The sequence below is a fragment of the Dipodomys merriami genome, unplaced genomic scaffold (genome assembly GCF_024711535.1).
Source record: "Dipodomys merriami isolate MVZ:Mamm:240054 unplaced genomic scaffold, mDipMer1.0.p SCAF_30, whole genome shotgun sequence".
NCBI lineage: Eukaryota > Metazoa > Chordata > Mammalia > Rodentia > Heteromyidae > Dipodomys > Dipodomys merriami.
In genome coordinates this window covers 5,465,620-5,480,460 of record NW_027204493.1, presented here as the reverse complement: position 1 = coordinate 5,480,460, position 14,841 = coordinate 5,465,620, and the positions used below count along the sequence as shown (strand labels likewise).

Here is a 14,841-nt window from a genome sequence, read left to right as displayed (position 1 = left end):
GAAGAGACAGACACAATAAAATAGTTGTAGGCAGTGAAAATGCCTGGGAGAAAACAAAGCAAGGTGTAACAGGGTTGAAAAATAGATATGCTGGGGTAAGCTGTGGCCTGAAAGGTGAAAGGGAGGGACAGGTCAGGCCACAGACAGATGTGCCAGCAGGAAGTTTCAAGTGGCGAAAACAGCATGTGCCAATGCCCTGAAGCAGGGAAACAGAATGATATTTGCTAGGAACCAAAAGAATACCTTCTGTGGGTAACAGCTCTGAGGAGAGTAGATCTGCTGTAATAAAGAATTTATGGATTCTTTCTCTGCCTGTATGATGAGGATAGAACACCAGAAATTAAATGGTTTGAGGTGGTAGGTCCGCATTCCATTTCCAGAGAAGTTAATATAATCCTAGAGCTGATCACACATGTACATTTAAAATTTTTCCTTTGTCTCTGGTAAAAAGAAAAAAACAGTAACATCCCTATTTTTGATATTTTGTTCTATTTTTCTAATATTTCTATTCTATTATTGTTAGTGACCTTTCTCCTATTTGCTGGTCTTATTCTTTATTGTTAGCCTCTAGGCTTCCTGACTGAGCTAAGCTTGGTGCTCAATGGCTAAAAGAAAACCAGATGAAGTGAGTAAAGGCCCTATAAAGTCTACTTCTGCAAAACACTATACACTACCAGGGCTACTCTTCTGCATAGATAGGTCTTGACTTTCCATGCCCATATCTATTTTACTCATAGTATATGTATAGTATGTATTCATCTTATATGTACTCATATTATGGTATATACGTAGGTATATATGTCTATATTCCATAAGCTTTAAAAGCAAAAGAAAAGGCCTGGCACCAGTGGTTCATATCTGTAATTCTAGCTACTCAGGAGGCTGAAATCTGAGGATCATGGTTCAAAGCCAGCCCATGAAGGAAAGTCCATGAAACTCTTATCTCTGACCAACCACTAAAAATCCAGAAATGGAGCATGAAGAAGGAGGAAAAGGAGGAGGAAGATGAAAAGGAAAGAAAGAATCAAGAAAAGAAACTAATTCTTGGAGACCTTCTTCAGTGCTGCCACAACTTCTCCAGGCCTACTAGGATTGTTCCCTATCCTTCTTTTAACTGTTGCCCTTAACCAGTTCAGGCTATATTGCATTAGAAGAATAAAAACTTTAGTCCAATTCTCACTCAGAAAGTAGCTGTGCAGTCAGCCAAACCCAGCTTCTAATCTCATCTTTATAATTATCAGTCTTGGCAAAATAAATAATAACCATTCAAAAACTCATTGTTTTCAGCTGTGAAAAAGGAGGGTAGCATTTCTCTATCACAAGGTTTCTCTGAGCATTAAATAGATTTCATAGGAAAAGCACTTAGTACAGGCCTGCCTCATAAGCTTTCCCAATGTCAACTCTGATATTTCAAATCCCTTATAGTTCAAATAATGCCATTGTAATTGGGCAATTTTACCTACATGGGAAAAAAATGTATTTTGGAAGCAAAATAACAGTCTAAAACCAATACCAGAGTAAGAAATACAAATGTGTAATAGAATAAAGGGCTTCCTTGACAGTAGAGTGATCAGGAGAAAAACTGTATTTGAAATATCAATTGCAACACATTCTTACATAAGCATAAAATAGATTGCCTAATAAATTCTACTCTTACCATTCTACTTTGAGTAACTGTATATGCCTGAAAGCAGCAAAATCATATGTATTTAAGGATTTCTCTTCAGGAAGAGTTTTCTCAGAATTAGCTTGGCTTCATCTACCTCCTCTATACACAGTGACCTTGAAATGACGAAACTCTACTTCACAGAAGAGACCAATTATAATAAAACGTTGCAAAAGTGAAGCACTTTTGCATAGATTATTACTCTTACTCCACAATACTAGGATCCAGCAATGGGGAAATAATGATCAAAAACTCCCAGATCAGACCAGTGTTTCAGGTAAAAAAAGAAAAAAATGTCCACCCTTCCTATTTCCAGTGTCCCCTCCCTCAGCCAAGGTCAAGGTCAGAGAGAGCAAGCATTGGTTGTTATAGCTTGTCTTTTCCCCCCCTTTTTGACTCCATGAATGAGGGGATACTGAGAGGATAAATGGAGGTGATTGCAGAGTAGAGGTACTCAATGCAGTGGGATGAGGAGGAAGGGATGGGCATAAAACACAGAGCTCTCCGTTTACAATACAGAGAGACTAAGTCTTTCAAAGTACAGCAAATTCAAGGCTGTTATTACCCCATTTGGGGCCTACATCACAAAAATTCAACTTGATAGAACAGATCTCATTTAGCAAGAATTGAAGGAGGCCTTCCTTTGAAGTATAATTGCTAACACTTGTTCTAGAAAGCACTTCCATTCCTTGGTATGCTTAGGGAGTTTTAGTTTCTAAAGTCTGCATAAGAGGGAAATGGCAGACTGGCAGAGAAAGAGACAGAGTCAGAGACGTAGAGACAGACACAAGAGACAAAGACAGAGAATACACACTTTGACAATTCAATTCGAAGAAAGGAAACCTCATTCAATGTTATGAGGATCTTTCTCAAAAGGGCCAAAATTTCTAGGACTTGTGAATCTCTACCCAGATAAAACATTTCTGTGAAGGAAGGGGAGGAGCTTCGTCATGTCCACTAACCAATAAAAATAGGGCTTTGTGTTAGACCAAGGTGAAGTCAACTATTGGGACCAGGCTTCTGTATGGGAATTCCTTTGTTAGGTACATGAGAGAATACAGTGCAGCAACAGGGCTCTTTGGAGGTATTCATGAGTCAAAATGAAAAGAGGTAGTGAAATATGGATACTGGGTCTAACTGGCACCATCTTGGCATCTTGGTGAATGAGAGACTTTCCAAAAATTCTTAGAGGTGAAATTCCACCCTGAGGTGATAGATATGCCTAAATTCCTAGAGGCAGGGCGGAGTCTTAGACAATAGGTTACTGGATCTGCCAGGCCTGTCTCCGGAACTCTGGGCACTCTCTGAACTCTGGAGTACCCTGTGCCCCTGCCCCTGACCATGATCCTGTTTGGGCACCTGCATCTCAGTGCCATTTTGTGCCATGTCTCAGGTCACCATGGCCTCCCTCTTGAGCTCTCCCTTAGAGTTGATCTGGTTTGTTGCTGTGCTTTTTCTGCTCTTTCTTTACTCTGGTACCCTCATGACAGTTTCCTAACAGAATTAAATGTGTTCGAGCCTGCAAGTTTTGGGGTGAACAATGTGCCCCACTCTCAATCACTGGCTTTCTAATAAAGACTTCTGATTCGACCTCTCAAAACGAGGCTTCTCTGCATTTCACGACCAAATTCCCATGTAACAGTAGCATCTTCAGACAAATAAGCGTCAGGCATTTTAGTTCTGACATTTTCCCACTACACAAGTTTTTAGTTTATATAAATTTCACCTCACTACCAAGGTGTAAAGATTCTAAGCTGGGTTGAGCTTGGCAAGGTGTTCAGAGGGAAGTGTGGTTCTGGATGTTATAACAGCTTGGTAAACTCCAGACTAGAGACAATAATCTGACTTCTAAGAAAATCCTCATGTGGTCTGATAAACACTGGCCCAAGTTTAGCCAAGTCCCTAGAAGGGCACCATGGGAATACCCCATTGGATGGAACCCCGACCTACATGATAGCACCCCAAAGACTTTCTTAGCACTTTACTCAGGAGTGCTGGTAGATTTTTTCCTCCTATGACTCAACATGAACTCATATTCTCAAAAACTGAGTCTGGAGAGGCCGCAGATCATGTTGCTATGTGGTTTGCCCTGTGATTGTGAACAAAGCTGACTCCAAACTCCCCAAGGATAACGCAAAAATAACCTTCCACTGACCTCCTGGATGCAGAAATAGCCTATGTCCCTGATGAGATGTGTTCTTATCACAAGGCCTGGGAACTTCAGGCAGGGAAGAGAAAGATTGACCAATTCCAGACTGTATCTCTGTGGGCCACTAGGAAACTCCAGGCAAGGGAATGCCGAGAGTCAAGACCAGACATAGCCCTGCATGAGCCTGGGCAGGGATACAGCACTCACCAAGGGTTCTGACGGTATTGCTGGGCCAGCTTCGAGGGCTGGAGCCGTAAGTGTTCACAGCCCTCACAGCAAACTGGTAGTTGGTATCCGCAGCAAGGCCTTTGATAACCATGGAGTCCATTTGGATCTGCTCCTGGATTATGGTCCAACTCTTGTCCAAATCTGGTCTTTATATTGATTTAAAAAAAAAAAAAGGAAAAAAAAAGCAGTTTAGAAATTTCAGAAATACCAGAGGGAAGGAAAGCTAGCTTGCTGTGTGAATGAATAGCATTTGAACTCTGCAAGTAATACTCATAAAAATGAGTTAACATTTCCTATCTGAAAGTGGTCCTGATTTTAAATCACAGGTCATCATCTGTAAGCTCTGCCAATGAAAGCAAGTAGATCATTTTTAGGGCCATTTGCAAGCATTGGTTAGAAAACATCTGAGTTTGCTTGCACAGCCTTAACTATGATGAAAAGACCCCCCACAGGCAAGTTCATGTTCAAGGACTAGGCCCTCCAGATGTTTCGTAAACAAGCCTCCCCTTGGCAGTCCCATCCCGAGAGGTCAGGAGAGCACAGATTCTCTCTATTCACAAGCTGTTCACAAATAAACAAATGTAAGTTTTACAGGGTGACTGATAGCATGAATTACCATGGGAAAACCCAGGAAGAATCTGTCCACGAATGTTCTTACTCTTAACAATTTGTACATCTATGCCAACTTGCTGGAATGCCACCTGCCATTCCCAGGCACCTTCAGAGGAAGGTGCAGCTTCACTTAGAGCTTCCATTGGGAGTAAGACACAGGAGCAAGAGCAAAGCACTGATGGCTCACACCTGCAAATCTCAGGAGGCTGAGATCTGAGGATCATGGTTCAAAGCTATTGGGATAGCTTTTCCTGTCTGGGACAGGAAATCCATAAGCTTCTAATCTCCAATTAACAAGTAAAATGGTAGGAGTGGATGTGTGGTTCAAGGGGTAGAGCACCAGCCTTGAGCAAAAAAGTCAAGAGCTAGTACAAGGCCCTCAGTTCCAGTCCCAGTACTCACACACATGCACAATATACACACATACACATACACACACACACACACACACACACAAACACACACACACACACACACACACACACACACACACACACACACGAGTAGAAGCTCCAGAGTTGGACAGAGCCAAGTTCAAACCCTAGCCCTGTGAATTGCAAGTTGCTACTTAATCTCTTAAGTTTTCCCACTAGTACATTTGTACATGGGGAAGGATAAAGGTAAGTAATGAGATACACATTCTCATGTAGGGATTGGCATCCCGCTGTAAACATTCAGAATGTATTATCCTAATGTAAGGAGCTGATTTATTTATGGAGCTTGAAACCTCCAGTTGCCTGCTTACTCAATACCTGCATGGACCCATGCTTTCTTGAAATATGAGTAGTCTGAATTGAGATATATAAAATATATACTGGATTTTAAAGAAAAAAATCAATGTAAACTATCTCATTTGAACATGGAAATTGAGTTTACATTCATATTAGATACAAATTGAAGTGATAATACTTTGGATGTAAAATACTGTATTGAAATTCCTTTTACTTCCTGTTACCTTCTTGTTCTCTTTTTTTTCTTCCTTTTCTTTTGCACACCAGTTCTGGGACTTAAACTCAGGTCCTGGATGCTGTCCCTTGGCTTTTTACCTCAAGAATAGTATTCTACCACTTGGGCCATACCTCCACTTCTGGCTTTTTGCTGGTTAACTGGAGATAAGAGTCTCATAGACTTTATTGCCCAGGCTGGCTTCAAACCATGATCCTCAGGTCTAAGACCCCCCAAGTCGCTAGGATTACAGGTGTGAGTCTCTGGTGCCCAGCTCCTGTTGCCTTCTTAATGCCACAGATACAAAGCAAGAACTTTTCTGTAGGCTTGTGCCGCATCTCTCTTGGATAGAATTGCTCTGTATGAATGTCCTAGGTGAAGGACAGAAAGAAGAGCATTGTGGGTGACAAGACCTACAATATGAAAATTGGGAATGTAGCACATAGCTGGAGACATTGAGAATGGCCTAACTGGAAGACTGTATTGGCAGTTTCTAAAGTACTAAGCATTATCCTAATACTCATTTACTCTTTCCATGCTATCCAAAGCAGTAGGCACTAGTACTAAACACCATTTTTTGTTGTGGTTTTAACACAAAAGAAGAAACTAAGCCACCGGGTGGGTAAGAAACTTGTCCAAGGTCATACAGCTAAGAAAGGGCCAGGCATATTTGGACTGATGGGTTAGATTAAGAAGATACTTGATATCAGAAGAAGGTCTAGGCGGGCTTTTTCTCTCTCCTTCCGCTCGCTCCCTAGCCCGTGGAGAGCTCATAGGTCAATTCATTTCTAGTTCAAAATCCTTAACAATTTTGTCTCTGATTTTCTCACAAGCTTTCAGTTGTTGTACAACATCTCTGCTCAAAAATATTCAGAGGAAAACAGCAAGCAAAGAATGTTGATGTGTTTGGTGCTTCATGTACAAATTATCTGACAAGGAAATAAAAGGAGGTAAGCTAGATGGACCCAATGTCTTTAATGCATGCTCATTTAGTTTTTCATTAGCAGGAATTACTATTGAAAGCCCAGTACATAAAGTGTCCTTAGGCTCACCATGCTAAGCAGTAGTTAGTAGCTAAACATAGTATCTAAGAAGTCAGGGGCTTGGGAAAGCCAGAGTTTGAAGGGCTGATTCACTGGAGGAAGAAGGGTTGACACCACTTTCCTGTTAGTCTTTCCCTGAAGATGGAATTCTGTAAACTAATTTTATCATCAAAGAGAAAACCTACAGCAAGTGGAAGATAACACACATTTGCAAACTCAAAGGAGAACAAAATCAGTTTGCAGAGAAAGCCATAGGGGGTGGGAGGAGTGAGGAAAGATGCCATCTTCAGATCAAACTCTTTGGTCCTCCCCTGCTAATCTTTCCTGTGAGATCTGTAGAGGAAATAACCTATTCTCTGAATGTGTGGGGTGGGCATTTACCCAAGGCTCCCTGCAAGTATCTGCAACAATCCTCACACAAAAGTTAGAGCAAACACAAAGATTACTTTGTATTTGTTATTCATTTCACACAAGAAAAAAAAAAACTTACCAGCAAATAAGAGATTGACATCATTAACATTTTACTTCATTAAAGAGAGAGCAGAGCTCCTACAGATGGAATCCCAGTTCCAAATCTTTAATATTTTGCTTCTAATATTGTCTCAAGTTTTCCATTTGAATGCGTTCAAATGTGCGTACAAAAGTGCAAAGGTGAGGCTGACAGAGAGAGATAATCAGGCCAGAGTATTGTCTTTAAGCATTCTCAGCAATAGCCGTTATCTTTTTTTGACTGGAGAAAACCTTGTTATCCTGACTCGTCAAATCACCATAGCAATGTATCCTAATCCTGTCCCTAACAATGCAAAGGGACAGAGGGAGTGACTTTGATTGAGACCACCTCAGTAGAGATGGACAGCTGCTAGCAGGACTAGACCTTCAAGCACTTTTCCCAGTAGCAGGACAGGGATGGACATCACAGATCAGATCAGTGGCTGGCCTTTGGAGTGGTTGTTAGGTGGAGTTCAGGAAGGGCATGCATGAAATGGTGAGCAATAAATCCTCAAAATCCAGATAGTCAAATCAAGTACTCAAGGCATGTTCACCAGTTCATTTTAGTGGAAAAAAGGTACTGATCACGGGCAATGTTAGAATTTAGCCTGGTTACTGGGGCCTGGTGGAATCAGAGGTTATTTGGTATAGTTATCTGAGGAATTCTAGAAATGATAGGCAAGATTTTGAATATGAGTACTTATTTCATTTTTGTAAATAGAGGTTCCTTAGATTTAACCAGATTGTTAAAGATAATTATGGTCCTCAAAGCTTTAAGAGTCACAGATGGAGTTTACTCTCCCATTCTACCCATAGAAGGAAACCCATTTACTTAAAGTTACTGGACCACTGAGTGGCATATGGCATATGGCAAATTATCTTCTGTTTATTCCCCTTGTTACAGCATTTTGAGCATTTTGTCCATTGTCAACCTTAGTGACTAATCATTTGGTGCCTTCAAATCCATCAAGTGACTATCTTGGACTAGTCAACCGAAAAATGACTAATGATTATCACCAAGGCATCCATCATAAAAGTTAGAATCCAATGAATATAAACATAGTCTCTTCTTGAGGAATGAGCAGTCTAAGTGGGGATAATTATATCTAAGGATCCATGCAGGAATTGTACCTCTAAGAACTATCAGGAAGCCAGTGAAAACTAGCATGTTTCTTTTACTTTTTTTTTCTTTGTTTTTGTGGTGATGAGGATAGAACCTAGGGCCTTGCATATGTTAGCTAAGTATTCTACTCTGAGCTATAGCCCCAAACTCAAAATAGCATATGTCCAGAGCTACGTTTGAATGCCTTGATGTGAACTGAATTCTGGAGGCAAGTCTCTGAGGACCATAAAAAATTAAATTAGATTTTAAATGTATTTGCATTTGGGTAACTTGGCAAGATGCCTTGAGTGACCAGGGGCTGGTGGCTCTATGTGATGTGGATATATTAAGTGCTAACTATCTGTCAAGTGGGGTCACCAAAGAGAAAAATATGGGTCCTTGATATGAATGACCATTTAACCTATACCAACTTGATACAAAATATACAAACATTAACCATATCAGTAGATAAATAACTCTGTGATGCCCCTCTACATCCGCACAAACTCAAGACCTTCTGTACCAACTTCTACTTCACTAGGCTACTAAACTAACAAATGATCCACATCTTTCCCACACTACTTGAGCAAATGGATTATGAAGAATCAACTATGCTTATTCCTGAACCTATTTGTGACTTTTGTATTTATTTCTGGAATTGTATTTATTTGAATATTCTATAAAACAATAAGTATTAAACATTTTTGGAAGACATGACAAAACTAAATTACTAAAAGTATAATTATCCTTAAACTAGGTAAAAAAGAAAGACAATTATAAAAGATTGGGGAAATGATCATAAAATTCTAGAAGAATACTGTACTCAGATTTGCAACTGTCTTTATGGCTTCAGTTCACTTGAAAAAACTGTAAGCACAAAGCAAAGACTAGATGTATTTGGTGGGGTTTGAAGGGGTCATCCCCTCAATGGACTCAAATTCAAAGAAAAATTCTGGACCCTACGTTAATAGACTGATGAACTGATGTACACTTAGAGAAGTAATCGGAAGATGAAGTACATGAGTACAATGCTTCATTTGAAAGTCTCATTTCTGATTTTTATTGACTTTTTAAAATTTAACTGTCACTAACTGTCCCAACAGTAGCTGAAAAGGACTTTGAAAGTTAGTGAATGGATAAGAATATATAAGCTTATTCATGCCCAAACTTTACAAACACACATACCCATCCCCTCCTGTTATTTTTCAAGTTCTGTTTCAGGATGGGGCATATGCCCCCCTGCTCCCCCCCTCAAAAAAAAGCCCACAGAATTAGACTCAAACACTTTCAAAGACCTATGAAAGGTCTTGTGAGAAAATGAGAGAGAAAGGCTAATTATACTTTCTTAAGGGTCTGCCTCTAAACAAATACTGAAAAATATTGAGCGACTATTGTTTAAATGAGTTTCTAAATGAAACTCAGCCTTGGGTCTCATCGAGGCTCAGATAGGCAGGCGAGAGTGTGGAATTTCCCTTAAGAACAAGAACTTAAGAAGAGAAACTGGGTAGAACAACAAAAATCCTCAAGGTAGTTAAAAAAGCTCAGCTCTGCTCCTGTACCTTTTTTTTGAATATTAGGTAAAAACATTAAAAACAATGAGCTGGTGGCTCATGCCTATAATCCTAGATATTCAGGAGGCTGAAATCTGACGATCATGGTTCATGGCCAGCCCAGGCAGGAAAGTCAGTGAAATTCTTATCTCCAATTAATCACCAAAAATGTTGAGAGTAGAGCTGTGGCTCAAGTGGTAGAATGGTAACCTTGAGCAAAAGAGCTCAGAAACAATGCCGGGCCCTAAGTTCAAGTCCCAGAACTGGCACACATACCCCCAAAATCTCAGTAGTATTGACTCAGAAGAGTCATAAACAGGGCTGGGAAGGTGGCTCAGTGGTAGAGCGCTTGCCTTGCATGCTCAAGGCCCTGGGTTCAATTCCTCAGCACCACATAAGCAAAAAGAAAAAAGCCGGAAGTGGCACTGTGGTTCAAGTGGTAGAGTGCTAGCCTTGAGCTGAAGAGCTGAGGGACAGCGCCCAGGCCCAGAGTTCAGGCCCCACGACTGGACCTCCCCCCCCCAAAAAAAAACAAGAGTCATAAACAGTTATTTAAAATAACAATAGAATTTTAGGGAATTCAAAGTGTTCAGTGAGATTTGGCCTCCTCAAATAAGATGTGTGACAGCATAAAAAGTCCAAATGATTTCAGTACATAGAAACACAAGAGAAATGCCAATACAAAAGAAATTTAACAAGATTTTTAGAAAGTCTTAATGCTATATTATTATTATTATTATTATTTTGTCAGTCTGGGCCTTGAACTCTGGCCTGGGTGCTGTCCCACAGCTCTTCAGCTCAAGGCAAGTGCTCAACCACTTGAACCACAGCACCACTGGTTTTCTGGTGGATTATTGGAAATAAGAGTCTCAGGTCTTTCCCTGCTAGGGATAGCTTTGAGCCACGATCCTCAGATCTCAGCCTCCTGAGTAGTTAGGATTACAAGTGTGAGCCCCTAGCGCCCAGCTACGTTATGGCATCTTTTAAGCCAACTGCACAGATATAAGTCAACGATTGTATGAGTAAGACCTGGTGTGGTTAAATCTACAGTGTGGGGGAGGGTATAAATCTGGATTTTTCAAAGTGTAAGCTCTGTATGAATTTTGTGGTCCAGAGCCTATAGATGGGAAATGGTTTTCTATCACTTCAGTTCAAAAGGTGGGCACTGGCTGGTTTGGGTAGAAACGATAGTGAGCATAGAGCAGTTCTTTGGGTAAAAGACACCTGTGTCATATAAGGATGGTGTAGATGCCTCTGAGTTTTCCATTTTGGATGAGGAGGCCCAGTACTTGTTTCCAGGCCCAATAGTTCCACAGACTAAGGAATGCTTTTGGTGACAATTAGAAATGCATGATCAAAATTAAAAGGGTAAGTACTGGACCACCTAGCCATATTAAAGCAGAAGTTTGTGGCTATGGACCAGTAAGGAGGAAGTAATAAGCAATTTCCTAAAGGGGATTGTGGTTAGGCTTGTTCAACATCTCTGACTTCAATCTGAATTGACCCAGAAGAGTGTTTTTCAAATAATCCACAGAAAGATATGCATTGGATCACATACACACACACACACACACACACACACACACACACACACACACACACACACACACACACAACTTAAACACAAGTTTCACACAAGAATTCTTACTTTTAACATATGTTGTAACATCTGCTGTTTTCTTTATGGGGTATATTCTACTTCCTTTTTCTATTTTGCTTCCTTCTGGTCAGTAACCCCACAGTTTAAGAACCTCTATCCTGATATTCATTCTTAGAAGAAGATCGCAAGCTATGAGCATATGATCATATAAAATGATGATTATTAAAATGAACCCCAAGAAATGGAAGCAAGAGGTTTTTTATTGTACTGTTTGAGGGTTTTTTTTCCTTTGCTTTTTTCCCTTTTGTCACTGTTTTTTATTTCTGTACCTTTTGTCTTATATATAAGTTTATCTGATTTGGGGAGGGAACAGGGAGGCACAGAAAGCATGGGACAATTCTGCAGTGAAATCTACTAGATACTATGTTGGAAATGAACTATACAACTTGTGGCAGGAAGGAAGTTGGGAGGGAAAAATACTGGGAAAGAATGAGGGAGGAGTAACATTGTTCAAAAGGAAAGGTACTCATAACTTGACTTATGTAACTGTAATCCCTCTGTACACTACCTTTACAATAACATTTTGAAAACACAAAAAAAATAAAGAACCTCTGTTCTGGAATTTGAGGTGGAAATAAAGATCAAGTATGTTGACTTTAATGAGGAAAATGAGCTCATCATGGCCAAACTCCACTGGTAGGAAAATAATTTGGAGAGTGGGCTTTGTTGGAACAGACACTGCCCCTTGGGGATATAGCAAATCATGTATTTGTGACCTTGACAGTAGAGGGGACCAATAGTGCAGCCAGACATGTGCAGTCTCTTTTGTTCCCCCAATATCAAATCTATGATTCCACAATGTAATGTTTTCCAAAAGACCTTTGCTAACTTGATGGCTTCTTTACTAAGAATTTTCCCTTATATAAGCTCTGTTAAGAATCATTTCACAAACAGAATTTATTAAACTCCTCCGAACTCCTTGAACCTGGTCCTACTATATACACCAAGTTTATCACCTTTTCAGTGTCATTTCCTATGTCTTCACTGCTAGGCTGTGAGCTCATGAAGCATTACATCCTTGTTTCATTCATCTGTGTTTCTTGAAATGTCTCTCGATCTTCCAAAACTTCAGATACTTCTATTGCTTTTCTACCTAAAACTTTCTATACCTCCTCATTCCCTGCAGCATAAAACATAATGGCTTTCTTGGTCTGACTCTTCTTTACCTAACTCTCACCATGTACAGCTCTAGGCTTTCCAAACAATTTCAAGAACATTTTCTTCATGCCTCCAAGCCATTACTTAAGTGCTTCCCATGGTCAGAACCTTTCATGTTACTTCCTCCCTCCTTTCTGCCTGGTTATCTCTGACATGCCTTTCTCAGAAATTATAAGAAGCCTTCCCAGACATCTTCAAAACTTGGTTACCCATAAGGACATGCCCCTTTTTTGTGACATTATTTTTTAATTTTTGCTAATTGTGAGGCAAATATTAGAAGGATCATGGTTCAAAGTCAGCTTGGGCAAATAGGAACATAGTGTCCAGGCAGGCCCAGGCAGAAATATGAGACCATATTTGAGTTCATTACCCAGTACAAGAAAGAAAAGAAGAGAGAGAGAGAGAGAGAGAGAGAGAGAGAGAGAGAGAGAGAGAGAGAGGGAGGGAGGGAGGGAGGGAGGGAGAGGGAGAGGGAGAAGGGAGAAGGGAGGAAGGAAGGAAGGAAGGAAAGAAGGAAGGAAGGAAGGAAGGAAGGAAGGAAGGAAGGAAGGAAGGAAGGAAGGAAGGAAGGAAGGAAGGAAGGAAGGAAGGAAAAAACAATTTCAGATGTCAAACATGTGGTCCTTTTAGCCTCTGTTCCCTCCCTTGCCTGCAACACTCGGCACCCTGAACTATGGTTATCTTCATTCTCTAGAAAACTCTTCAAGGGTTGGGGCTATAGTTTATGTTCCCCTAATTCTTTTGCACATAATTTGCATGTGCAAAATAATAGAAGATACATGATATAAAAACTCAATACAACATGTTTATGTGAATATATGCTCATAGTAGGCACCCAATCAAGGGTGACTGAGATGAATTATATTAGAAATAACATAATGGCCCCAAACCAAGGACCGGAAAATGTCAGTTAGCTGCCTGCCAGTGTTTATGGAATTTTATTGGGACACAAGTCTAGCTCTGGTTCTGTCCACTGCTCCTTGCTCATTCTAATGGCAGAGTGGAGTAGCTGAAACAGAACTCACAACACAGACAAAGCACAAAATATTTACTATCTGATCCTTTGAAAAAACTTTGTCAACCTTTAGCATAAACTGGTATGTTTACCCTTCTTATGACTTCTTATCAGACTGTGAAGTCTGATGATGCTTCTGTCTCTTTCTCAGACTGTGAATTTGCATAAAATAAATAAGATCACAAAGGAAGCTATGTTGCAAGCAATGATAAAAATAATATTATGATATAGTCACACAGTACTTCTTTATTTTTGAAAACCTAGCAATGAATTCAACCTACCATGATGAATTCAAAGTACTAATAAACATAATTATTTTCGAAGTATGGGCAACAATTACAATGAGATAAGAAAAGCCTCATCATTCTAACAGTGACAAAAATCACAGTATTGCTAACGCCACCATGGTCTGTTGTGTGAATTGATTTATGAAGAAAATGCTAAGTCGCAATTGCTGAAACTAAGAATGTAATTATTTTCTAAGTAAGAGCAGGAACCCCTTAACTTCTCCTCAGAACAGACTCAGGGAGCTGCAGACTTCAGCTTGAGTGCCAGGCTGTGAAAAAGTCATTGCCTAGATTATCCAGAGTGAGCAGGACAGTAAAGAGAAACAAAGCCTTATATTCAGAGACACATCCAAGTGTCTCTTTAAATTTTCGAGTGGTGTTAAGGCAGGATTTTCTCTATACCAAAATGAATAGAAAGAGAGAAGTCCAAACCACTAAGAAGTCACATTAGGGAAAAAAAAAAGATCTTTTATTTGGCCTTCAGCCTCTTTCTTTATTTACGTGTTGGTTGAACCCAACCAAATGACAAACAGATGGATGGAACAGGCAATAATAAACTCAGATGGCAATTTGTCCCAGGTAGGGCAATGGTAGAGCACACTTTTCATTTACAGTTTTACAAATGACTCCCTAAACTGCTACATAAGAATTCAATTCATGTCAAGTTCCATTCATCTGGCAAGGAAGGATATGAGGAATGCTCCCAGTTGGAGGGACTGAAGTTACAAGGAAATCAATTTGCAGAAGTGTAGGTCAGATCTCCACATAAACATTTAGAACAGCCCTTCCATCTGAGTTGGAGTGGAAGGGATTGGCAGCTGTCAGAATTTCTGCAACCAGGCACCCATCTGGAAGGTGCTCCTGAGAGTTTCAACGTGGAAACTAAAGGTAAGACAAAGGAATTCTTGTTTTCACAAAGTACCACTTGTTAACATGA

The 14,841-nt window shown here is 40.1% G+C and overlaps 1 protein-coding gene across 2 annotated transcripts in view; it reads right to left on the bottom strand.

Annotated features, from left to right (window-relative positions):
* The window catches only part of Egflam (EGF like, fibronectin type III and laminin G domains), a 526,724-nt gene that overhangs the window by 76,074 nt on the left and 435,809 nt on the right, over positions 1-14,841 (bottom strand). For both annotated transcript variants that reach the window (XM_070041065.1, XM_070041064.1), the window contains one exon: positions 4,023-4,189. In XM_070041065.1, the coding sequence (XP_069897166.1) occupies positions 4,023-4,189 (167 nt within the window). The remainder of the gene's footprint in view (positions 1-4,022; positions 4,190-14,841) is intronic.